Here is a 26,025-nt window from a genome sequence, read left to right on the forward strand (position 1 = left end):
TTTTCCTTACCTGAGTGCTGAGAGGTTCGTATTAGTTCTGCAGGGTGTGTGACCAGGCTGGAGAGGCTGGGCTCTTTCCCCCAGTGCAATCATGCTCTGGGGGGTGGGCCGTGTCTCAGCTGCTTCACTTTCGTTCATCTTTTTCCATATTTTTTGTGCACAACTGTGGCTCGTTGCGTTAATCATTCATTATTATTTTATCCATTCGTGATTTGGCGGCCTTGTCTTTTGGGGGGAGGTGGCCCTGAGTGCCACTTCCTGTCTGCGCCACTAGGATACATGATGTTATTGTGTTTTTCCTAGCCGGCCTCGCGCAGGTTGCTGTCGAGCACCCACGGACAAGGTCTCCGGCCAAATGTATCATTCATCATTAAATCCTTTGTTCAATTGCAAATCGATAAATCATCACATTGTGGATTCTCCGTTCTGAATAAAAGTTATTTAATTAAAAAAATGTGCACTTTTCTGTGATCATTTTTCCCTTGCTGAATTAGATGGGTAATTCGCCTCGAGCATAGATGTGATTGTTTGTTGACCTGAAATCAAAGTACTTGGCTTTACTTGTCCACTGGGACTCAAATTTTATTCTGCAAGTAAGACCTCTGGGTTAGGGTTGGCCATGCTCCGGCTCTGGGGCCCTGGAGCCAGCTCTGGGGCCTGGAGCCGGAGAGGAGCTTGCCAGTTTTCTGAGCCAAGCTCCGGAGCCCCCCCCCCCCCCCCCCCAATAAAAGTATATTAACAAACGTTTAATATGCGTCCCAACAATGAGACAAAATGAGTTAAAATGTATTAAAATTAGGTTTGGGTTTTTCAGTATAATACTACAAATAATAATAATGAGTTACGCTTAAGTACGTAAACATACACACATGCATATCTATGGTTTACTTATAATACACTGCTGTGCAAAAGTCTTAGACATGCATTTTTCTACTCTGATGCATTATGAGCATCAGCAATTTACTCAAAGCCTTCACTAGTGTTTCTACTATTATAACAACCTTGACTTGCATAAAGAATGAAAAACATTGAGTGAAATAGCTCGCATCACTTGATTTTCAAGGTGTGGTATCTGAAGCATAATCAACAAGTACAGAGAAACATCATTTGTAATTGACAAACCCAGGACTGGAAGATCTAGAAAGCTGTCTAACAAGGATGGCCTTCTGCCAGTTCTGTTGTCAATTTAACGCTTGTCTTCTTTCTATTCCTTAAGGATATTATCTTCAAGTATTGTACATCCTTGTTAGACAGCTTTTTGGGTCTTCCAGTCCTGGGTTTGTCAATTACAGATTCACTCAATGGAGGAAATGCCACCAATTATTGAAACATCTTTCAGATCGCCACCCCGATCTCTTTGCCGAAGTTTACTTTGACTATATAGTTTCTTCCGTTCTTTTTAGTTTAAGTAAATTAATACCAGTGCATATTACTCCAAAGATAACACATACAACAGGAATGCGCTAGAAGCTGATCAAAAGGGAGTTCATTGATACTTGTTTTTTTCATCATTACAGTGCATTTGCTTAAAAGTGCAAAAATATAATTTGCTGACATGTGTCATTAAAACTGTACGCATGTTTTTATATTCTTTGGATTTGGTCTTTGCGGTTGCAATTATTTCTATCCGGTCCAATGTCGGACCCTGTCCAACATCATCAAAAAGACGCAAAAAACTGGTTTTTAGTCATTTTTTCTCTGGAAAAAGCCGTGAAAACCATTCAATGGTCGAGTGGGAGCAACAGGAGCCGAGACAAGCCGAGAAAATAAAAATAAAAAGGGCCTATCTCATGAATAGTCATACTTGCCCCTGGCATCAGATAGGGGCGGTCATAAGGAAACAAGCTGGCTGATACTGCATCAGCGCTCAGAGAATATCACAGACATTTGCAGAGCTTTTTTGAGATGTTATAGAAATAAAATAATGACTTGGATCGCATTATGAGGAGTTTGGTGATAAAACGAGTGATCAGGAGATGATTGATCGGTATGTACGACTATTATTATTATTATTATTATTTATTACTTAGCATATGTGAAAGCGATAGCAAATGAAAGGGTGGGGCGGGGCTGGAGATGCCTAGTGAGTGCTTTGTTCTTATGCAGGGCCTTTTAAACCCGTTTGACTGTGGAAAAAAAATACTTTTAAACAGCGCGTCTAAAATTAACAGCGCGTGTGAAAATAAATTGGACCTGACGTGCCTGACACACACTTAATAAATGGACTGCAGAGGGTTAATCCGTATTTTATGTGCATGTAATGGGATAGCTGTGAAAATCCTGGGTTTTGAATTGCATGCATGAGCGGTGGAAAGAGCAGAATGAATACAGACTTCATTGCCAGCATATCAGCTTCCCTAACAGGATCAATGTGACGCTTCACCTGCAGAGGAAAGCACAGGACCTATAAAGCCACCCTGCAAAAGTCCACTAATGCAGACGGCTACAGGTTCAGCATGAAAGCAATACAAAGTATTTACAGTTTATTATATTAGCCATATTGGTAGTCTTTTGTCTAATTTACTTTCTTTGCAAGATTTTTAACAACTTAACGAGCATGATGGGCCGAATGGCCTTCTCTCGCTAGTAAAAAGCCTTTTGTTCTTATTTAAGGTGCACTGGGGCGTTGTTTTGACAGAGACATTTGGCTTGAATACACTTAAACAGAATTCTGTTCTAATAGCACGTAACAGGAAGGCATCTACATTAGTAGCCCTTTTGTTTTAAAAATGTAGCATTAAATATAATGCTTAACTTTAATGTGTTAACTTAACATGTAATGCTGCTCCTGCCTCCATTGCTAGAGGGAGACTTACCTGCAGCTCCCACCTCCACCGCTAGAGGGAGACTACCTGCAACTCCCACCTCCACCACCAGCGGGAGACCACTTGTTGCTCTCGTCTCCTCTGCCAGAGGGTGACTACCTGTTGTTCCCTCCACCACCACCAGAGGAGCTGAAGCTACCTCTCCAGGATCAGCTGCCGAGCCTGCAACGTCTAAGGCTGCCGAGCCTGCAACACCTAGGGCTGCCCGAGCCTGCTCGCCATCGCCCGGGGAGACCTGCTCGTCATCGCCCGGGGATGCCTGCTTGTCATCATCCAGGGCTTTTGTTGTATCCAGCAGCGGCAGTTGCGCTGCCGGAAAGTCTGGGACTGGAGCCCAAGAGAAGGGAACCGCCAGCTACGGAGAAGGGGGGAGAGGTGAAAAGATCACCTCCACCCACAATAGTTGCACTGCCGAATTACGCAGCGCCGCTGTCACTGCTGGAGTGTCCCACGCTGTGGGCGGCATTACCGCCACCAGCGCCACCACCACGGCCAGAGTGTGCCACCCGGAGGAGGATCTCACCCCACTGTCAGCATTTCCACTGACAGCATTGCCACTGGCACTGCCAGGATCACCCCAGCACCCAAGGAGGCTGTGTGGTCCAGTGGTTAAAGAAATGGGCTTGTAACCAGGAGGTCCCCGGTTCAAATCCCACCTCAATCACTGGCTCATTGTGTGACCCTGAGCAAGTCACTTAACCTCCTTGTGCTCCGTCTTTCGGGTGAGACGTAATTGTAAGTGACTCTGCAGCTGATGCATAGTTCACACACCCTAGTCTCTGTAAGTCGCCTTGGGTAAAGGTGTCTGCTAAATAAACAAATAATAATAATAATAATAATAATAATAATAATAATAATAATAATAATAATAATTGTCATTGTCAGCATTGCCGCTGCCGACGTTGCCATTAGCAGCATTTCCACTGGCAACATTGCCACCTGTGGGCCCATGGATGCCTCCGTTCCTGGCCCAGGACTATGACCAAGACTGTTGGGCTTTTAAGGGGGAGGTGGCCTTTAAGGCCATGTGTGCTGCGCACAAGGGGGGAGATATGTGCCGGGGTGTCTCGCCCCTGTGTGTATTTTATGGTTATATGTATGTATGTAGTGGTGCACGGAGTGTGGGTTTTGTGGCACAGGTGATTTAAAATGTATATTTGTATTCAGGCACGAGGATTGCACAATCACTTCATGTGCAGATTAAAGTGGGTATTTGTATGGGGGCACGTGGAGTGCACAATTAGTTGACGTGCAGACTGTGTCTGCTCAAATTTAATGATTTAACAAGCAATTGAGCCAGGCACAGCTGCATAAAAGAGGCACTCATCTTTCACTCAGGGTTGGTGTGTTCAAGACAAAAGAACGGGAGAGAGAAGGAGAGTAAGAGCATTTTAAAAGCTAAAACAATTGCTACTCGTGCTGACATGGCTGAGCACGATACTTGTGTGTTTAGTGTTTGCCGTGTTTTGTCTGTTTGTTTGGCCATCGTGCCATTTTGTTTGACACTTTTGTTTTCTGTTTAAATCTTTTTATTTTCAATAAACTCGCACATCAGCGCTTCCATACCACAGTACTGTTGTGATTTCCTTCCTGGTCTGACGCCACCACAAGCCATCGTGTCACAGCTACTGATCAAATTATGTAGCTAAATAGCCAAGGCATTCAAGACATTGAGCACACAGTTAAAAGAAGAAGTCAATGTTGATACAGGCAGATTATGCTATTCTCAGAATTAAGGGCAAAGGGGAGTGTTTTATTTGACTGGCACCCTGTGACTGGAATAATTGCCTTTGAGTCTGTCACGGTTAGCTGGGATTTCTATCACAAGGCAGGACTTTATTGTAAATCAATGGCATGTTATTCGGGGAGCAGGTGCAGGGGCTCCTCTCTAGTTAATCAAGCCAATCTATTAATTAACCTCCCTATTTAAGCCCTGGTCGAACACTCATTCTGTGTCTGTTTTTTTGCGTTTTCCACCTTCCTCCCCTCCTCCTCCTAAACGCAACATCACCTCTGCAACGGTCTCCCTCTGGGGGCAAGTGACATTCACTTCCCAACCTTAGGCCCAGCATATTGGTTTGTTGACTGTTTGAGTGGTATTGTTCCTTGGGATAACAAAATACTGAGCTCAAGTCATGTGATTTCATAAAAACGCCAGGTGCTCAGTGTTTGGTATTTGAGTTGAGTAAAAATTGCCAAAATTAGTTGATTAAGAACCTGTGTAAAGAGCCATTCGAAATACATGATTTTAATTAATGCAAGATATGCTTGAGTAATGAAGATCGCCTGGTTGCTATCAGCAAGATTGAAGGCGGCTTGTCTGTGAGAGAAGTTACCTGGAGAATGAGATGTTCTGCTTCAACAATCAGCAGACTAGTCCAGAGAAACCGGCTCTGTGAGGGACAGGCCACGCCCTGGAAGGCAGAGGGTCACCACACCGCCCCACCATGTCCTGGAAGACAGAGGGTCACCACACCGCCCCACCATGTCCTGGAAGACAGAGGGTCACCACACCGCCCCACCACGTCCTGGAAGACATAGGGTCACCACACCGCATTCTGACAGTGTGTCACATTTCATACAGAATTATTTTTTTTTTGGAGCAATTATTTTTATTAATTTTCCAATTTTCTCCAAATTTGGAATGTCCAATTATTATTCAACCTGGCTCACCGCTGCAACCCCTGAACTAACTCAGGAAAGAAGAAGACTCTCACTCGCGTCATCCTCTCACTCGCATCATCCAAAACGAGTGCCATCACTTTTTTTCACTCTGCAAGCCCGCTGTGCAGCCATATCCATCCATAACTTACAGAGTTGTAGGACCACACAGTTCTGAATTGCGTACAGGCAGGCCTGCAGGCGCCTGGCCAGCCACAGGGGTCAGTGGTGCACAGTGAGCCAAGGACTCCCTAGCCAACCTAACCCCTACCCCACCCGGGCAGGACTTGGCCGATTGTGCATCGCCCCCTGGGAACTCCCATCCACGGTCAGCAGTGGCATAGCTTGGATTCAAACCAGCGATCTCCAAGCTATAGGGCGCATCCTTCACTACCGGTATTATGGAAAGGAAAATGTATAATCTGTTTTGATTATATGTCCAGGTAAAGTAAAATGTGAGAAAAGCAGTCCTCATAAAATGCTTTGTGTGTGTTTTCAGTGAGACCTTTCGAAATGAAAATATATGATGAATAAAGGGCAAGTCTGTGCAGCAGGCTTATTCACTAGCCTCTCACACTATTCAAACAGGGCACCTGCGTCAAACCCACCTCCAGAGCACATCACTAAACCAGCACATTCAATTAAGCTCAACTGAAAGCTCGGGACCACAGCCTGTGTCATTGCCTCCCAGCTTTCACAAGCACTGTGAGACGAAAAGAAAGATGCCATAGTGTGAACAATAACACACACACAGGATCTATTGAATACAGCACAGGATCTATTGAATATAGCACAGGATCTATTGAATGTAGCACAGGATCTATTGAATACAGCACAGGCTCTATTGAATGTAGCACAGGGAACTGTTTCCCACATTTGAAGTTGGAGTCTTTCCTATTCTGTGTTAAACAGTAATAAAGCCATGTGCTACCTGGCTAAGTGCTACATTTCAAGCAAGGCATGAGAGTGATGGTGCTGGAATGTGCTTCATTTTCTATATTTTAGTAATAATCTGTATGTGTTTTTGTATTGGAATAAGACTGTAGAAGGTGTGTGTATGAGTTTGAAAACACATTTCATTTGTATACTAGTTAGGGTGTGGTTCTCTGTGCTGAAGGAATGTGTTTACATTGGGGAGAAGGGAAAGCAGGTATGTGTGACTCACAGAGGCTCACATGACCATACAGGGCAAAAGGCTGTGGAAAGAACCAGGAACGGGAGACAGAAATGACACCCGAAGCAGAGCATGTAGAAGTTCAAACTGAAGATTAGTTCAGAGCATTTCCTGATAACATCATTCTAATTGGACAGGGTGACTTCGTCCAGGCCTGGCAAATGCTATCTTCGTTCTGTATTAGGCTATCAAGTCATACACTAATGTGTTTATACGTTCTCGCAATTTTATTTGTCCTACAATGATGATTGACATAAATTGTTGGTAAAAAGATAATGAACCTTGCACTGAGTGATTGTCTAATTATTTTTGGTATGCTGATCAAAAAGAAATCATGGAATCGTTTTGTTTAACAAAATTTAATCTAAATTTTTGACTCATCAAAGTAGCCACCTTTTGCAGATATAACAGCCGAACACACTCGTGGCATTCTTTCTACAATGGAAATCAAATATTGTTCGGAACGTTCTTCCCAACACTGTTGCAGAAGTTCCCACAAATGTGTTGCACTTGTAGGTTGCTTTGCTTTCACCCTTCTGTCCAGTTCATCCCAAACCAGCTCGATGGGGTTTAAGTCTGGAGATTGTGCTGGCCATTCCATGATTTGAAGCCTACCGTCTTGTTCTTTTCTTCTATGGTAGTTCTGACATAGCCTGGAGGTATGTTTTGGGTCATTATCTTGCTGTAGGATGAACCCCTGACCAACTAGGCGTATACCAGAGGGTATTGCATGGCGCTGCAAAATGCTGTGGTAGCAGTTTTGGTTCAGGGTGCCACTCACTCTGTGCAAATCGCCGACTCTGGATCCAGCAAAAGAGCCCCAGACCATCACGCTTCCTCCTCCATTTTTGATAGTTGGTGTCACACACCAAGGAACCATCCTTTCGCCTACTCGACGGCGTACAAAAACCCTGCGTGGTGAACCGAAGATTTCAAATTTGGATTCATCGGTCCATAAGACCTTCTTCCAGTCTTCAGTAGTCTACTGGCGGTGCTTCACGGCCCAGGCAAGCCTCTTTTTCTTATTTTGCCATCTTAGCAATGGCTTTCTTACTGCCACTCGACCTGTCAAACCTGCAGCTCGAAGTCTTCCCTTCACAGTTGAAACTGAGACTTGCTTACTTCGACCAGTGTTAAGCTGTGCTTAATGCTGTTTTGAAGGCAAAGGGTGGTCACACCAAATATGGATTTGATTTAGATTTTTCTTCTGTTCACTCACTTTGCATTTAGTTAATTGATAAATATAATCTATTAACATGTCTATTTTTGAAAGCATTCTTACTTTAAAGCATTGTTTTACATCTGCCTAAAACTTTTGCACAGTACTGTATATATAGTGTCTAATCTTAATGATTTAATAATAATATTATAACTGTAATCTGTTATGTCTGATATGGCAGAATATGATTTGATGAATGTTGATTACTGTTTACTATATATGTTACATATCAATTTGAATAAAAACATACTGTATATCAAAATGGACTAATTAAAAAGAAAATAAGAACTAATTATCATATTGGCAAAAATCCAGCAACAGAGACTCAAGTAAACCCAGTAAAGTTCCCCAGTGTAAAATAATAAAACAATAAAGTTTGTGCAGTGGCCGGAGCCTGGCCCCAGATCCAAGTCCCCACACTGCGATGCTGATTCCAAATAGATATGCTGTCACCTGAATGTGCACACCTGTGCTTTACCACTTGTGCAGCTTGGACTACCTTGATTTTTGTTTTTAAACACCTTGTAGGTTTGCTTCTAACCCTTTTTGTTTTGCCCATAGCCATTACCCAAGGAACCGTCTTAAAGTCCTCTCAAATATGCCAAGGGGAGGTGAGCGTCTTTTTGCTTTTCTGCTTGTTTATGTTGTATTATTATTATTCAGTACGCAGGAAGGAGCTGGATGAGTTGCAGGAGGTCACAGTGTCACATGATCAGAAAGTGCAGCCACATTGCCACACACAGCCGCCAAGCAAGAATCAGAGACAGGTATAGGGTCATTGCCTATATAACAATTATAATATGTTATCTTATAGCGATCTATCTGTAAAGTTGCTCGGTGTAATATCTTTTTTTGTTGGTATACAGATGCTTACAGGTCACAGTGCATCAGAACTGGAAATAGAAAGGATATATAAAACATGCTAATATAAGAACATGCACATAGCAACCAAACAAGAGTAATACGTTTGCATGGCAACAATAAAAAGGGCCAGCTATCAAGATGCATACCCTCATTCATTTGGCTGTTGTTTGTCCCTTTGTCAGTTGTACTTGTACAGCCCCTAGCGATGGGCAGTGCGTTCTGATTCCTTGCACTGCAGGATCTGAGCTGTAACTCCTCTCTGCCTGTGCACCTCAATCACAGCCTGATGGGGAGCGCTCCGCCTGGCAACAGTGTGGCATTGTAATGCCTTTGCTGTTCCGTGTGCTGGACCCTCTGATTGCTAAGACTGCTCAAGTGCTCATTTTGATTTATTTATTGCACTTATATAGCACTTTTTATATAAAAGTATCATAAAGCACTGTACAGAACATAGCAGAAAAAAAGAACAAACCACAATACATTTGTATAGCATGTCACACATACGACTGCTACAGTCAGACCATTTAAATAATATATTTAAATAACAGGATACACATAATAATACAAAAGCAGCAATTTTAAAGTTACATTAGAACCCATTAAGAAAAGTAAGCCATTTTATAAAAGTGCATTTTTAGTCTTGACTTGAAAACTGTAACGGTCCCAGCTTCCCTGACAAACGAACACAGAGCATTCCATAATTTCAGAGCTCTACAAGAAAAAGCCATAGCTCCTGTGTGATATATGGGGTCAGTAACTCCTGCAAATAACTAGAGGCTAATCCATTCAGGGCCTTGTAAGTTAACAGCAGAATCGTAAAACCAATTCTATACTGCACAGGGAGCCAGTGTAAAGAGGCCAAAACAGGGGTAATATGTTCACTTTTCCTGGTTTTAGTCAGAATTCTAGCGGCAATATTCTGAACAAGCTGCAAGCGGGATACCACGTGTTTTGAGACACCAGAAAAAGTGCATTACATGAATCAATTCTAGATGAAACAAAGGCATGCATTAGTCTCTCTGCATCAGATATGGAAATAATTGGTCAAATGGTAAAAAGATACTTTAATAACTTCACTAATGATAGATCAGGATCAAAGACTCCCAAACTCTTAATTTCTAGTTTAAGTTTTGATGAGAGACTGCAAGGGCTGAGCTCATGTAATCCCACATTTCCTTTTAGTTGGTTCTGTGAGCCCACTAGCATAACCTTGGTTTTATCTGACTACAACATTACAAAATTCCTGGCTTTAGGAACAGACATATGTGGGTATCATCAGCATAGCAATGGAAGTTCACTTCGTGTCTGCGGATAATGTCACCCAACGGTTGAACTAGCTCTGTCAGTTCCTGTAAGGTAATCAAAGAAAAAGGTGTCTGTGGAATCTCATTTCTGATGTCTAGTATTTTATTTTTAAAGAAATGTAAGGGGTCATTGCAGCTGTGAGAGGAGCCAATGTCAAGGGTAGGACTATTAGGGGAAGGATTAATTAATTTATCTAGGATAGCAAAAAGAAATTACAATTATATGAATTATATGCCAACGCCAGAGCCTTCCTATATTTAACCAGGTGGGTCTTCCATGCGATGTAATGAACGTGCAGTTTAGATTCCTGCCATCTCCGTTCTAGTTTACAACCCTCATATTTCATCTTACGAGTTGTATCATTGAACCACAGTGAGTTTTTTTTAAAAGATACTCTGAGTTTTGATTGGCGCTACAGTATCTAAGATACCAGTCAAGGTGGTGTTGTAGGTATGGTATTAACCAGCTCATCTACTGATAAGGACTCAGAGAGTGGTAATGAGTTCAAGAGATCAGAAAGCTTAACAGCAGTTGAAGAATTAATTACCTGGGATTTAAATGTACGGTCCACAGTCTTTGTAGATACTGGCAGATTCACCTCAAAAAGAATAGCAAGATGATCAGAAATAGTAAGATCTAGGGTTATGACATTCTTAACAGCTAAACCAGATCTAAAGTATGGCCACGATTATGCGTAGGACATTTGACATGCAGGATATAATCTAAGGAATCCAGTAGCCTCAAAAATGTTCAAGGAGTTAGAATCAGAATCAATGTCAACATTAAGGTTAAAAGCACGCATTTTGGAATCCATAGTGTGTGGAAGACAATAAATAAATAGGATTTATAATAATTTAACACGGAAGAGAGCAGATGAAAGAAATGGTGAGAACTGAATTCAAACAAAAGGTCAAATTATAGGATAGGTTACGAGTGACTTACCCCTGTTCTAGACCCAACACAGTTCCACTCAACCAGCAGCAGCCCATCACAGGCTAGCTAGGACAAATACAGATAACCAGCAGCAGCCTGTCACAGGCTAGCTATGACAAATACAGATAACCAGCAGCAGCCTCTCACAGGCTAGCTAGGACAAATACAGATAACCAGCAGCAGCCTCTCACAGGCTAGCTAGGACAAATACAGATAACCAGCAGCAGCCTCTCACAGGCTAGCTAGGACAAATACAGATAACCAGCAGCAGCCTCTCACAGGCTAGCTAGGACAAATACAGATAACCAGCAGCAGCCTCTCACAGGCTAGCTAGGACAAATACAGATAACCAGCAGCAGCCTCTCACAGGCTAGCTAGGACAAATACAGGTAACCACCAGCAGCCTCTCACAGGCTAGTAGGACTGGTTGATTATGATTATGATAATGATTATGATATGATATAAATGCTGTATATCTGGAACACCAGTGGCTGTATCACTGTGTCAACCAAGCCCTATCCATCTGCCTGCTCTTACTTTCAAAATTTGATTTGCGTTCTTTTGAGTCTGTTCATCCATAATTTGAAACACTCTGTAACCATAAAATCTTCAGTCATAGACGCTTTGGATATCTGTTTTATTAACTGAACTCAATGACTGAAGCTTTGATGGCAAATAGCAGAAATAGATATGAACCACACTGAATGCATGAGAAAGGTGCTCTGTTAGTAAAAGCATTCTATTATGATATAAATCAATGGAGAGGTTTGTCCACTAACCTGTATGTATCTCTCTTGTGCAGCACTTGAAACTGATAACAATAATTTAAAGCATCTATTTTGTGAAAAATAACCTGCTGACAATGGAACTATCCCCAGGAGTAAATGTTAATTATGGCACCAAGTAACAGAAAACTAGAATAACTAAGACCAAATGTAGAATGCACAGCTAGGGAGCTAAACCCAGAGAGCAAGACGAGTTACTATATTCCTGGGAGGGATGACCTACAGCCTCACAGAAAGATGCAAAGCTTTCACTGGAGAAGAAGCTGAGTTAATTTAGCTCCCATTGATTTAGACGAGTCGGTTGGACATTGCACAAATCAGCTGGCTTGTGCATGTGAGCTGATTCTGCCAGAACACAGGCCTTATTATTTTTTAATTAAACATAGTAACAGCATAGCAAAGTGTAACAGCATAGCAAAGTGTAATACAGCATAATGAAAGCCTAGTAAAGCAAAGTCCAGAGCGCTATGGTATATTTAAAAATATGATAAATGCACAGTATAACCATGGGAAAACTGCTAAATTACTGTGCACATTTTCATCAGTAGAATTAGGAGACACACAGTGTAAAGTGTTACAGCAGTAAGAATAATACAAAGTACTGGCAGGAATATACTGAATTATTTTGTGAGTGATGCTTTTTTTGTCAGTTTTTGTGCTGTCTGAAGAAAGCAGCTTTCTTCTGTAATTTGGACACAGTGCTACGCAAAACCGAAGATTGATTTTTCCCAGATATAAAGTGAAAATGGCATCAATCACCTGCAATTACTCTGAACAGGAAAGGCCAGGAAAAAGGACCTCATAAATATTTATTTGCATAGCTTCAAATTTATGAAATTCTGTTCTGATTTGCAAAATCGTATTTAAGTCTATTAAAGATTCATATGAACAATTTAGAATGTCAAATTTACAAATTCGAGGCATGAATCATTTATGTAAAAATAGGGAAGATACATATTTCTGCCAAATTCATAAATCTGAAACATAAATATTCTTTAGTCTTATCATGACGTGCCTAAATATTTTCTGGAGCCCAAACGAATCTCTATAAAAGCGTGTGACAATGTGGTGTACATCTTTTTCATCTGTTTAAAAGTGTTAATAAATTATAAAGGGACTCTATTCGCTTACCAGACTATAATGGCTCTGGCTTTATTAAATATACATTTCAGAGTTGCTCTGTAATAGTTTTTGCATCTACACTATGTAAACCCCTGCAATCCCTATTCATTAACAGTTCTGAAGATGGTCTTATTGTCTCAGATGAGAATCGTCTTACCTGCGGAGAGGTGGCAGTGTGCTTTAAGATGTCACACTGAACTGTACATATATCTGGGGGAAGTTCTTACCACATTGTGCTTTGTGCCTCTGAGCTGGCTCCTCTGGTAGGGTGTAGCTGTGGAATCTGAAACCAGTGCTTGAATAGTACACTCAAATAATAGTTTGCTGTTTATATGATAATATAATCAATGCTCCAGATAAGGTTTTGGGTCATTGAGTAATTTACTCTCCAATATAGACACTATGCAAGTAAAATCATATTTTGGGTGAGTAAAATGCAACATTACCTTGAAGTCATGAGTACTTTCAATAAATAGTGTACATACTTTAGTGCTAAGTTGTGGGGTATTGTGGCAAAGTGCCCCGCCCCTGTGTGCATTTGTGTGTTCTGTGTATGTATGTATGCGTGCGTATGTTAATGTTGGTGTATAGATTGGTACACGGGATATAAACAGGTCTGTGTTTCACGTGTGTTTAAATTGTATATTTGTATTTAGGCACGGGATTGCACATCACGCACGTGCATTTAAAATATAATATGCGAGCACGGGGTTGCACAGAATTAATTCACGTGCTGGGATTCAAGTGAATAATTAATTAGTAATTGAATCCCAGCACAACAGTATATATAGATGCACATTTTCACTCAGTCGGGGTTAGGTGTTCAGAGAGTGGAGAACGGGAGAGAGAGAGAGGAGAGTTAAATCAGTACAATCGTAAACGTAAAGTGTTTGTTCTCACTGTGTTTGTTTGTCTCTCCGTGCACCGTTTGTTTAATGTTAGTCCGTTTTGTTTGTCTTTTTATTTTGGCGTGTAGTGCAGTGTCCTGTTTTGTTTTGTGTTAAAACCTTTTATTTGTTAATAAACGCTGAGTGCAGCCATTGCACTCAGCTCATCACAACCCCAAGTCTATCTGTATTCCTTCCTGCTTCTGGTCTGACGCCACCCACTCTGGCCGTCTTTGTGACAGGTATGCATTAACTACAACCTTACATTTTAACTGTAATGTTACTTTGAACTACTGTACAAAAACTTGGACTTACAATAAAAAGAAAAACAACCACTGTTCTTATTTGCTTCATTGACCATAAACAATATGGCTGTGAAGCAACTAAACACAGATATATATATATATATATATATATATATATATATATATATATATATATATATATATATATATATATAATTCCAACGCTGCAGATGATATATACTTAACAAAAGGCCTGCATGCACATACTATCGATTATATATTAATAAAAAAAAATATTGTATTCCTTATCGATCGCCTTGCTATAGCAATATAATGCAATTTATATTGTATTTATTGTATTTATTAACCACATAACTTCAAGATATGTGGTTGACAGATTTAGGGGCACTGAGACGGTGTAGAGAAATCTAAAATCCAAAATCAAGAATCCAGTCTCTTATTCACCAGTCCCAAATATGCATTGCAAGTGAGTGGATTCAACTGTACTTTTTAATTGTATTTATTTTTTTAATGAAAAACCCGAAATTATTGGTCATGTGTTTCTGGCAAATCCCAGGATGGTGATAATTAGCTGTCCCAGCTTTCCTATGATCCATTCTCTAGCTACCGCATGCAGTATATTCATAACTGACCACTGAGACCAATGAGGTACAAGAAGATTCAAGTTCATCTGTGCATGCAAAAGTCATTATTTTAATGAATAAAACACCCATTACACAGCTTATCAGGAGCGCTGATTGTATTAATAGTTGATTTTTTCAGAACAGGACTAATAAAGTACTAAGCTTCTCAAATAATTAAAAAAAAGGATTTTTAAAACTGTGTAGAACTCTGCTTTTTAATAGAACAGTCGACTCTTCTTCCAAAGTAGTTGGCCCAGTGTTATCTTCAATAGGGCTTTTAAAAGCAACAGTAGATCAGCAGCATACCGTTATTAGTCACACACTAGTTAATGAGACGTGACGCCCACACATTGAGCAGTAATTAAGCGGCCGGTGAAACAGACAAACACCACGGGCGTCTGTTCTCGGGGACATACGCTGAGATTCTTGGGCTGCACGCAAACGGGAAATGATTCATTCCTTCGATGATTTAGAAAATAAATCATGCTCAGGAGACCTGCAAAATAAATGAGTCTTTTAATTTTATTTTTTTTATCTTTTCCTTGATCACATCAATATCTCTGCAGTCCATTTGCTGCTGAGCTCTGAGTGTGTGTGTGTGTGTCTGTGTGTGTGTGTGTGTTGGTGGGGGGTGGGGGGGAGTACGCCAGCTGTTCTTTCCATTAAACTATTGGTCAGCTATTATACTGATCTCAGTATATTCACTTTCTTTTATATACCATACACAGTCTGCTTCTGACAGCCGGCAATGGTTTTCATTTTGCATAATTGTTATTCTAAGTAGACCACTTTAATAATCAAGCTGGGGTTGGTCCACAATATTACTGTGAAAACCTGTCTGGCAAAAAAAAAAATTCCATTGATTCTTTTTTCTACCTTCCCTTCGCTGTGGTATCCTTTCCCCTTATAAGAAACAAAGTCGAGACAAACATTGCAGCTAGTGTTGTCTCCACACTGTGAAGGCGCTAGGCGAAGCGTTCGTCTGCATCACTTTGTGTATTCTGAGTTTAATCATACCTTTTGAGTGTTTTGAAGTAGTGGAGTTCGGGAGGGCAGGTTATACATTCTGGAAGCAGGTCTTGTTGGCACTGCCAGCAATGACTGCCCTCCCCTGCTCTGCATAGCACTTATAACCTGAAACATTCAATCACAAAAATTGACACTTTGCTGCAGTGCTTCTACCTTCTAACTTAGTTTCATTATTTTAATTGCTTTGCTGCATTAATTCATAAGTTGAATTAGGTTCAGTGAGCACAGTGCCCAGAGCAGGCTGCAGAGTTACATTACTGCTGTTCTGTATCACTGGAAAGTGCTGTAGTGTTTTCCATGTTGTAAACAGGGGATGCTTGTAGCCAGTGTGCAGGCTGTAGAGTTACATTACTGCCGTTCTGTAGTTTTTTCCCTGTTGTAAATGCAGAGGAGTCCCAAGCTGTCTATGCTTCAGATCCATCACAAGCTGTAAACACAGACTTGATATGTAGCTTGTCAGAATCGCTGTCAGCACTCGCTGTTTTCTGTTTGCATCGCACACTTCATTCTGTCCTTCATTTGGTTGTATACATCATCTCATCTTTGATGATCTCAGCTGATCCACGCTGGCTCTTACAATAATAAGGAATGACAAACTGCATTTTAATAAAGGATAAACTGCCGACACTATAAAAATTACAAGTGCCTTTCATAATGAATCAATGCATGGTGAGAGTTCTATTTGAAGAGGTGAATTAATGTTTACTTGCATTAAAAACTTTAAACAATCAATCAAAAGATGTGCAGTGATCTTTCAGTTTTCCAACTCATCGTTTCTGTTAGTTTCCTTCCTGGGTTAGTTCACCATACATACCCTCGAGAATATGACCTTTTGTATCAAGAATGTTCTGCCCAAAAAGGCTTGACTTCCTGATTACAGCTGCGCATAATAGGATGATTGAAAATGAATGTGTTCCCGTAATAGACATCATATCTCATTCAGACACAAATTCATAAGAACACAAACAGGGCATGAAGCACACATCAGATCATTCAATTGTATCTGTATCCTGATTGATGAGCTCTGTCAAGGCACAGCCCTTGAAAAAGGTCTGTTGCCATCAATGATTGTGAACCGTTTAATAACAGAGCCATCAAATCCTGCAGCAGCCTGGCAGTCATTCTGCGGTCCACTGTACACACAGTTGATGCAGTCTAAAGACACCTGAGTATCTTCGTGACCCGTCACTCGCACTACACATGTCAAAGGAGCCCCCAAACTACAACCTCAACATCATGAACCCCACACTTACAAACTGACGAGCGCTCAGCTAAGCACAGCTCCTGGCTGCTGTTAATAACATCAAGAGCAGACGCCAGTAATTTGACCAAACACAGCTACTCTCCTGGCTTATTTTTTATTTAGTATTACATGATTACATGTGTAGACATTTTGGAGCAATTGCAATGTACTCACTGTAACATACTAACTGGAGATCATCCCAGAGTTAGGACGGATGACAGGGCTCACATGGCTGCAAGATAGTGCTAATTGCAATGAACTAAACCTCTCCAGATAGTCTGCCGGTGGGTGTTAAAGATGATCTCAATTGCAATGAACACAATGTAACAGCCGTCTGCCCCCTAGAGGTGTGTAAAGCAGGTACAAAGTTAGTCCAGCAATTCTTTAGACTAACTTCAGTACTAAGTCGTATGAGCAGCACTGCTAAATGTATTCTCCAACTACCAGTAATTCAATAAAATGCAATGAATATAACTGGCTGTAAAATGTCACTTATTTTGTATTTGTGTCTTAAATGATTAAATGAAGACATTTGTAAATATATCGCTGTCAGGATGTGAGTGGTGTGGTAAGGGTACAATGTCCACAACAGAGGGTGTATTTACAAAAAGTCCTGGTTTATTTAAAATAAACTATCCCCTCTACCAGCCATGGTAATGGGTATTTAAACAGTGGGCTTGAAGTCCCAAAAACCAGAAACAATAAATGCTGTTCCAGAGTGCAAGTGCCCATGCTCCGTGGTGCTGTAACAGCTGGAAGTGAAGTGGCAGTGCAGATGCTCTTCGTGGTGGTGCTGGCTCCGTGGCTTCAGATCGAAAATTGGTTTCCATCTGCTTACACAAAACAACAACAAACACAGTAGTGCTCCGGTCTGCTAATGTGTCAATGTAAGGGACCACGCTCTATCCAATCGCTGTGCGCCCCAGAGCTTATCACAATACAGTTGTTCAGCAATCTTGCAGCTCTGTCCTTTTACCAAGATGGCCGACTTCCTGTTCTGTCCTACCATCGAGTCGGCCTATCCCTGTGAAAGCGCACCAGCAACCTTACTTAGCACCCTTCCAGGTCGGGAGGTAGATTTACAGTTCAGATTCACAATCGCTAAAACATATATAGAGATATCCACATGAGCGGATCAGATTATATTTAACTTGTTACTTCATTCCAGTAGTTACTCATAAAATATGTGTGGCCATAATTAATTAATTAGTTTGAATATTGTTTTCTTCCTAAACAAATTATTAGTAAGAATAAAATGTATTAATTGCAACAGGTCTTGTCTACACGATTTGTTTGAAGTTTAGTTTTAGAATTAATGTATTTCAGCAACAGTACTCAATTTTGATTTACTGAGGTATATTCAAATGCAATAGATATTGTGAGGACAACGCTGATAATAGTTCTTCTTTACAAGTAGGAGGGAACATAGAAGGAATACAGAATCATTCATTCTGCCCCCTCCTCCACCCACTGACACTCCCAAACAGGAAGGGAATGATGAGTTTAACCCAAGGCCTGTACTGAAGTTCGGGATGAATTGATCCCCAAGTCAGCAGTGTGAGTTTTTACATTGCAATTGGTATTAAGACAGATAACTGGAGATGATCTTTAGATAGTACTGTATCAGCTAGCATTCTGTTTAGTCCCCATCTCCATACTAAATTCAGTACATTGCTATTGACCCATTATGACTACAGTACACAGACGTTACAGCCTTGCATTCAAAGAATACATGTTTCAGAGTTTCAGACATTTCAGCCTTGTAACTCTGGGGTTCTACTGCACTGCACTTTATTGGAATCAATGCTAAGCTTCCGAATATGCCCAGGAAAGACACTCCACGTGGAGTGCAGGATGCGCCCTATAGCCTGGAGATCACCGGTTCGGGTCCAGGCTATTCCACTTCTGGCCGTGGACGGGAGTTCCCAGGGAGTGCCACACAATTGGCTGGGCGCCGCCCGGGGTGGGGAGGGCTTAGGTTGGCCAGGGTGTCCTCAGCTCACCGCGCACCAGCGACCCCTGTAGACTGGCCGGGCGCCTGCTGGCCTGCCTGCAAGTGGCCCAGAGCTGTAGCTCTGAAGGAAGCTGCTAGTACCCTCAGCCCCGCCCCTCCGACAGCTAGTTCAGTCACGTCTCCTCCAATTCTGAAACTTTGCTCCCCGTACTGGGGCGAGGACTCCTGGTACCATGACGCCGCCCCCTTCCTGAATGGCCAGCTTCCGACTGCCCCTGGAATGAACTGCCCAACCATTCAGTACGAGGCACGCAGTTGCTGTTGTACAGTGCCCTCACAGGTCGTGAGGGAGATTGTTGATTCAGATTCGCTCTCTGTCACAGGGACTAAAAACCAGCTGTCCTCAGAGTTGGTCAAAAGCAGAGGATGCCTAGTAACCTCCCAAACATGGATTTGTTTTTGATCAAGTGACCGTCATTATTATTATTATTATTATTATTATTATTATTATTATTATTATTATTATTATTATTATTATTATTATTATTATGTGTTTAAGTGTGCTTTTTTTTTTTCTTTTTTTCTGTTAACAGAAACCGTTTGACAATGTGTGAATAGGATTAATAAGCGGGTCCCAAACTGTGGTATGCATACCCCCAGGGGTGCACAAGACGTGTCTAGTTTCCAGCCTTGAGTCAGTTTGTCAATGAAAACACAAATCCGCAAATCAGAGCCAACAGATTGTCTATCTGGAGGTGGGGCGCAGAGCAAACGCTATGGCAATAGGTCAGTGTAGTTAAGGTCATGTGATTTGTTCTCAACGGATGGTAAAAATTGAGTATTTAAAAAATGCTTTTGGGATATTCATTTGTTGTCTGGAAGGGGGGTACGTGACGATCAAAAGTTTGGGAACCACTGCTATAAATCACACATTAAATGTCCCCCCCCCCCCCCCCCCCCCCACTGACAACAGAGAAGCAAATTAGCAGGGTTCCTTACACCCTCCACCCCCCCACTGACAACAGAGAAGCAAATTAGCAGGGTTCCTTACACCCTCCACCCCCCCACTGACAACAGAGAAGCAAAGATGCTTAATGAAGCCGGCACAGTTATGCAGTGTCAAGATGGATTTTTAAATGACTACCCGCGAAAGCCTCAAAACAAATGCAAGTCATGTAAAGTTAACTACATTAAAGTCACATTCATCAGTGTAGGTAAAATAAATATTGTTCAGCTGAGCTGAATGGACTGTCAAGGGTGGGGAGGAATGTGCAATAATATGTCAAGAGAAAGACAGCCAAATAGTTCAAAGTACTGATACAGAGTTTTTATATTTCCTGCCCCCCAATACCTCACAAAACTTTTGCATATTCTCCGTATTCCACAATTTATAGAGATTTCATTCATTTATTTTGTCTTAACTGTGCTTTGGTTTGACAAAAAAACATAATGTGCTGGAATGAACTGTAAAGTGGTGACTCACTGAAAACAAATCAGAACCAGTTAGTGCTTTCCTCCAGGAGTGATTTGAATTATCACGATACCTTGAAAAAATAACATTGTAGGCACTTAGTCCAGTAGATACACATTTTATCAATCTTCCTTCTTATTTTTCACATTTTAACTAATATGATTCACCTTGCGTGTTTGTATTACTGTTAAAGAGAACATAATGTAATTGTATGTAAAAATAATGTGATATCTTGTAACAATTGTAAGTCGCCCTGGATAAGGGCGTCTGCTAAGAAATAAATAATAATAATAATGAATTGAATGTAAACACTTACATACTTCTTGTGTGTGTTGCATTGGGGGGCATCTATAGCAGTTGTAGTGCTTCAGTAAAATATGTACTGAATACCTAGTGTAGAAGACAGTGTAATACAAATGCCATGGTAGAATCTGTTTGAAACATACAAAATATACGCTAACACTAATAATATTAATTTAGAAAACAGCACTGTCCGCCCCTCTCCCCTCCAGTTCGTGTTATCCAGAGGCAGAACTTTACTTTTGTCTTTCGCCATCTCGACAGCAAAGCATTGTATATCATACAATAAGCTATATTGAATAAGCTGTATGTCTCAAAACCACTCTGCTGTTTGGGATTTTTTTGTAAATGCTCAGACGGAAAAAAAAAAGTTGAATGCAAACTGTGCATGCGACTGTGTTCATGTATCATCGGGGCACATCCAGTCTCCGAGGTCACTTGACAAGCATAAGTTCATATTATTATTATTATTATTATTATTATTATTATTATTATTATTATTATTATTATTATTATTATTATTATTATTATATTTTTAGTAGTAGTAAAATGTGACAGATAACCTGCTTGGAACAGTGACTGTTAAATAAAGCTTTGTCCGCTGCAATTCTTTTAATTGGCTGCATTGCAAGCTTACTGTATTTTTATTTTTATTTAAATTACAAAAACATGATTACTGTTCTGTATAACTACATGTGAATGTGTTATTCCATTTATATGGATTACCTGTAAAATAGGATTTTCAATCAAATATAAACAAGTAGCTATGGTGACGTCACTGGTAAATTATGCAAATGAGTACCATCGACGGTTCGAACCTTCCTTCGGTAAGGTGTTCCAGACCTTTGAAGATCAAAATGTACCCCTCATTACATCTCTAATCACCTTCAGTCTGTTAAAGAAGTGGTTCCCAGACTGCGTTGGCTCAAGGCCCCCCCCTGATATGAGGCCTCCTGACTGAGGACCCCCCCCAACATTTTGATTTTAATCCCTCTATTGTGAGAGGTTGTTTGCTTGTACCGGAGAAGTGTTACTGCTTTCATTATGTGAAGGGTCATTTGGGAGAAAACATTTTGTATGTGCTGCGGCCCCTCTGAAACCATCCCGCGGCCCCCCAGGGGTCCTTGGACCCCAGTTTGGGAACCTCTGTATTAAAGGACTAGTACTGTGACTTGCACTAAAGAATTCCCTTTCTCATTAAAAACAGTCCTGACAATGCAACACACACAAGAAGTATGTAAGTGTTTACATTCAATTCATTATTATTATTATTTATTTCTTAGCAGACGCCCTTATCCAGGGCGACTTACAATTGTTACAAGATATCACATTATTTTTACATACAATTACATTATGTTCTCTTTAACAGTAATACAAACACGCAAGGTGAATCATATTAGTTAAAATGTGAAAAATAAGAAGGAAGATTGATAAAACGTGTATCTACTGGACTAAGTGGCTACATTGTATTTTTTTAAGGTATCGTGACTAATTCAAATCACTCCTGGAGGAAAGCACTAACTGGTTCTGATTTGTTTTCAGTGAGTCACCACTTTACAGTTCATTCCAGCACATTATGTTTTCTTGTCAAACCAAAGCACAGTTAAGACAAAATAAATGAATGAAATCTCTATAAATTGTGGAATACGGAGAATATGCAAAAGTTTTGTGAGGTATTGGGGGGCAGGAAATATAAAAACTCTGTATCAGTACCTTGAACTATTTGGCTGTCTTTCTCTTGACATATTATTGCACATTCCTCCCCACCCTTGACAGTCCATTCAGCTCAGTTGAACAATATTTATTTTACCTACACTGATGAATGTGACTTTAATGTAGTTAACTTTACATGACTTGCATTTGTTTTGAGGCTTTCGCGGGTAGTCATTTAAAATTCCATCTTGACACTGCATAACTGTGTCGGCTTCATTAAGCATCTTTGCTTCTCTGTTGTCAGTGGGGGGGTGGAGGGTGTAAGGAACCCTGCTAATTTGCTTCTCTATTGTCAGTGGGGGGGTGGAGGGTGTAAGGAACCCTGCTAATTTGCTCCTCTGTTGTCAGTTGGGGTGGAGGGTGTAAGGAACCCTGCTAATGTGCATGCTCTTCTCTCCTGTGTTCACAGGTTTCCTGACAGCCGTAGAAAAGAAGCCATCATTACCAGGCAGCATCTCGTCTCCAGTACCTCAATTCCAATCCACTACAGTGGAGAGCACCATCTGTTGATTGTCACTTGGTTACACTCATGTCACATCGAGCTAAAGCTGTTTCTGCTGCGGCATTTAGACTATCATTCCTAGGCAAACACTTCCCAAAGCCTCAACTGCCTGCAGACTCCCAACGATATCGGCCAAGGCTTCTGTTTTTTTTTTTTTTTGGCTGCCACTTTACACAGAGAAAAAAATAAATAAATACCCCTTTGGTGGATTGGAAAGACTTGATTTACATCAGGTCTTTGAGGCAAGCATCTGTGTCAGTTTCAGAGGATGTGATTTATACACTTTAGTTAAGTTTTGTGTTCCAAAAAAGAAAAAAAAGAAAAGAGGCATTTCTCATTAAAGCTACGGACATATATTCACAGTTTTATTTCAAAATAAAGACTCATAACCAAAGTGAAAGAACTGCCATTCAGAACAGTGGCATCCTTTAGTAACCTTGTCATATTTCTAATTGAATATATGTGATATTAACAGCACAGGGATATAAGCACTGCCTCCCCTCTGGAGAGAAGTGAAAGCAGACTGGCTCAGCTAATATTCCATGCAATATGGGGACACAGATGCTGGGAATTAGAACAGCTTTAATTACCCTCAAGAATTGAACCGCACAGGAACAGAGAACAATTCTAACAAAACTGCTCCATACAGACCTGGAGGCCCTTTATCCTCGCTGTTTTCATTCTCAATGCCCCCCCCCCCCCCCCCCACGTTATATCATCAGGGTATTCAAGACAGACAGCTGAGCTGCTGAGGATTTTCCACACACACACACACACATGTGCACGTACACACTAGTTTCATGATGTCAGTACTACTGTATGTAATAGGATACCCCGCAAAACTTGGGCAGGGGTTAAAAAAAATGACCGCCAGAAAAACTCAAATGAATAAATAGATACGAATGAAAACGACTTTCCCATTTGGGAACTGCTACACTGCTGGGATGAGAGGAGGGTTCCCTGCAGATATTACAGTTGTTGACAGACACCTTGTGACGAAGACTCATCTAAACCTGTCAAAGAGCCCTGTTTAAGAGACGTCGTCACATTTCAAAATCGCACACAGTTGTCAGGAGACTCTGTGATGGAATGCAACGAGACAACATCCATAAAGGAGAAAGACTGCAATTTCAGTGTATAATTTGGGTCTTATGTGGCCTCTGCTTTGCACAGAGGTGTCACGGGTTTATTTTAAGCTAGGGTGTAGTGTTCAGCTCGGGTGCACTGTATGTCTTAAGATTTTTTGTTCGGGGGTGTTTTAAGTCTGTTGTTTTATTCTGTAAAGAAGAAAGAAAAGAAAAAAGAAAAAACACTGTGGCAGTTTTTATTACAAAATATCCCTGGTTTCAGGTGACTACAAGGGTGCAGTGAAATTGTGTATATTCAGGGAACCAAGAACTATCATTACATATTAACAAGCTGGAGCACATCAGTTCAAATGATTTGCACACCACAGCTAGACAGTACACGACAGAAATAAAAGTATGTTTTAATTTATATATACTTTATAACCGACGAGACAGAGGTACCATAGTGATTATTATAAGCATTGTTGTGGCATTGGAGTGTCACAGCTTTCATGCCACAGATTCAATGCTGGTCTGTGATACACACAGCTTTCACTCCACAGATTCAATGCTGGTCTGTGATACACACAGCTTTCACTCCACAGATTGAATGCTGGTCTGTGATACACACAGCTTTCATGCCACAGATTCAATGCTGGTCTGTGATACACACAGCTTTCATGCCACAGATTCAATGCTAGTCTGTGATACACACAGCTTTCACTCCACAGATTCAATGCTGGTCTGTGATACACACAGCTTTCACTCCACAGATTCAATGCTGGTCTGTGATACACACAGCTTTCACTCCACAGATTCAATGCTGGTCTGTGATACACACAGCTTTCACTCCACAGATTCAATGCTGATATGTGGTACACAGAGCTGTTGTGAAATTTCCAACATTTTTTTTTCCAATTAGCGTTAGAAAAACAACAAAAAAGACAACATTGCAAGATCCTGCACTTTAGTTTATGATCCGTCAGTAAATATCTATGAAGTTGTCATTAGAAGTGTTGACATATACTGTATAACAGCAGTTTGTTCCACTGTCATTTTAGTGACACGCTACTTGTAGAACGTTTCTTGTCTTGTTATGAATTGCAAGGTTTTTGTATACCTTAGTTATAAACACCACATTACTATCGCTTGTCGTTTCTCATTGTTATTTTAAGTCTGATGGCAGTAATACAATGATGTGCATATGTTTTCAAAAGCACTTTGTATGAGCAGCAAGGGCACCTACCGGTAAGTGTGCAGCTGATCCAATGAAGTCCAGCCTAAAAATAACCCATTCAAACCTGCTCAGCTGGCTAATAATGTCAACAGGAAAGTCATTATGATGGAAACATGTGCAGAAAGGGAGCCATTTAAAGTCGAAAGTAATGCACTGCAATTACCTGAGAAGTGTGTCACAGACAAGTACTAAAAGTGTGAGAGGGAGAGCGGACAAGAAAAGGATCATTTTAGAGAGAAGTTTCCCAACAGGCACATTAACCTGTCAAGAGATTCAAATCCATTTGTCAAGGGAGTGCATATTAGTCTGTGAGCTTATTACAGTCAGTCTTTGCCTGACGTCAGCAATCAACAAGGTCTGCTCTCCATTTTGATTAATTAAAACCATGACATTAGTCTAGTTAAATAAAAACATGTTTTATATATATTAAAAATAATTATGTGAGTTTCATCTTGAAGAATCCTATTTTAATCAGTAAAAGCATCAAAGTGAAAGGAAGTTAAGATTACAACACATAGTTCATCAACATTATTCCAGTGGTGTATTGATCATGTACTACACATTCCTAATATTTATATGGACAATAAAACCCTTTATGTCAACTACTGTATGTTTTCTATATCTTTCTTTTCAAAGAAGGTTTCATGACCTCAATGCCTTTTAAAGATATCGTACATCCTTTGTTTAAAACTGGAAAGGAACATGAAGACATGAGAATGAAGGGGCCACTTTCTCTTTTGCTAAAGATATCTCGCCGGTCTGTTTACATACAAAGTGCTTTGTTAAGGGTTTGTGAGGCATTATTATTTTCAAACAAAACAAATTAAGAGTAAGATTAGTAATTA

The 26,025-nt window shown here is 40.6% G+C and overlaps 1 protein-coding gene across 1 annotated transcript in view; it reads left to right on the forward strand.

Moving 5' to 3' along the window:
- LOC117394782 (chemokine-like protein TAFA-5) overlaps positions 1–25,785 on the forward strand; it is a 94,753-nt gene extending 68,968 nt beyond the window's left edge. Inside the window, exon 5 of the mRNA XM_033993353.3 lies at positions 22,784–25,785. Coding sequence (XP_033849244.1) covers positions 22,784–22,792 — 9 coding nt within the window. The 3' untranslated portion in view covers positions 22,793–25,785. The remainder of the gene's footprint in view (positions 1–22,783) is intronic.
- Positions 25,786–26,025: the final 240 nt, after the last annotated feature.

Source organism: Acipenser ruthenus, chromosome 30 (genome assembly GCF_902713425.1).
Source record: "Acipenser ruthenus chromosome 30, fAciRut3.2 maternal haplotype, whole genome shotgun sequence".
Taxonomy (NCBI): domain Eukaryota; kingdom Metazoa; phylum Chordata; class Actinopteri; order Acipenseriformes; family Acipenseridae; genus Acipenser; species Acipenser ruthenus.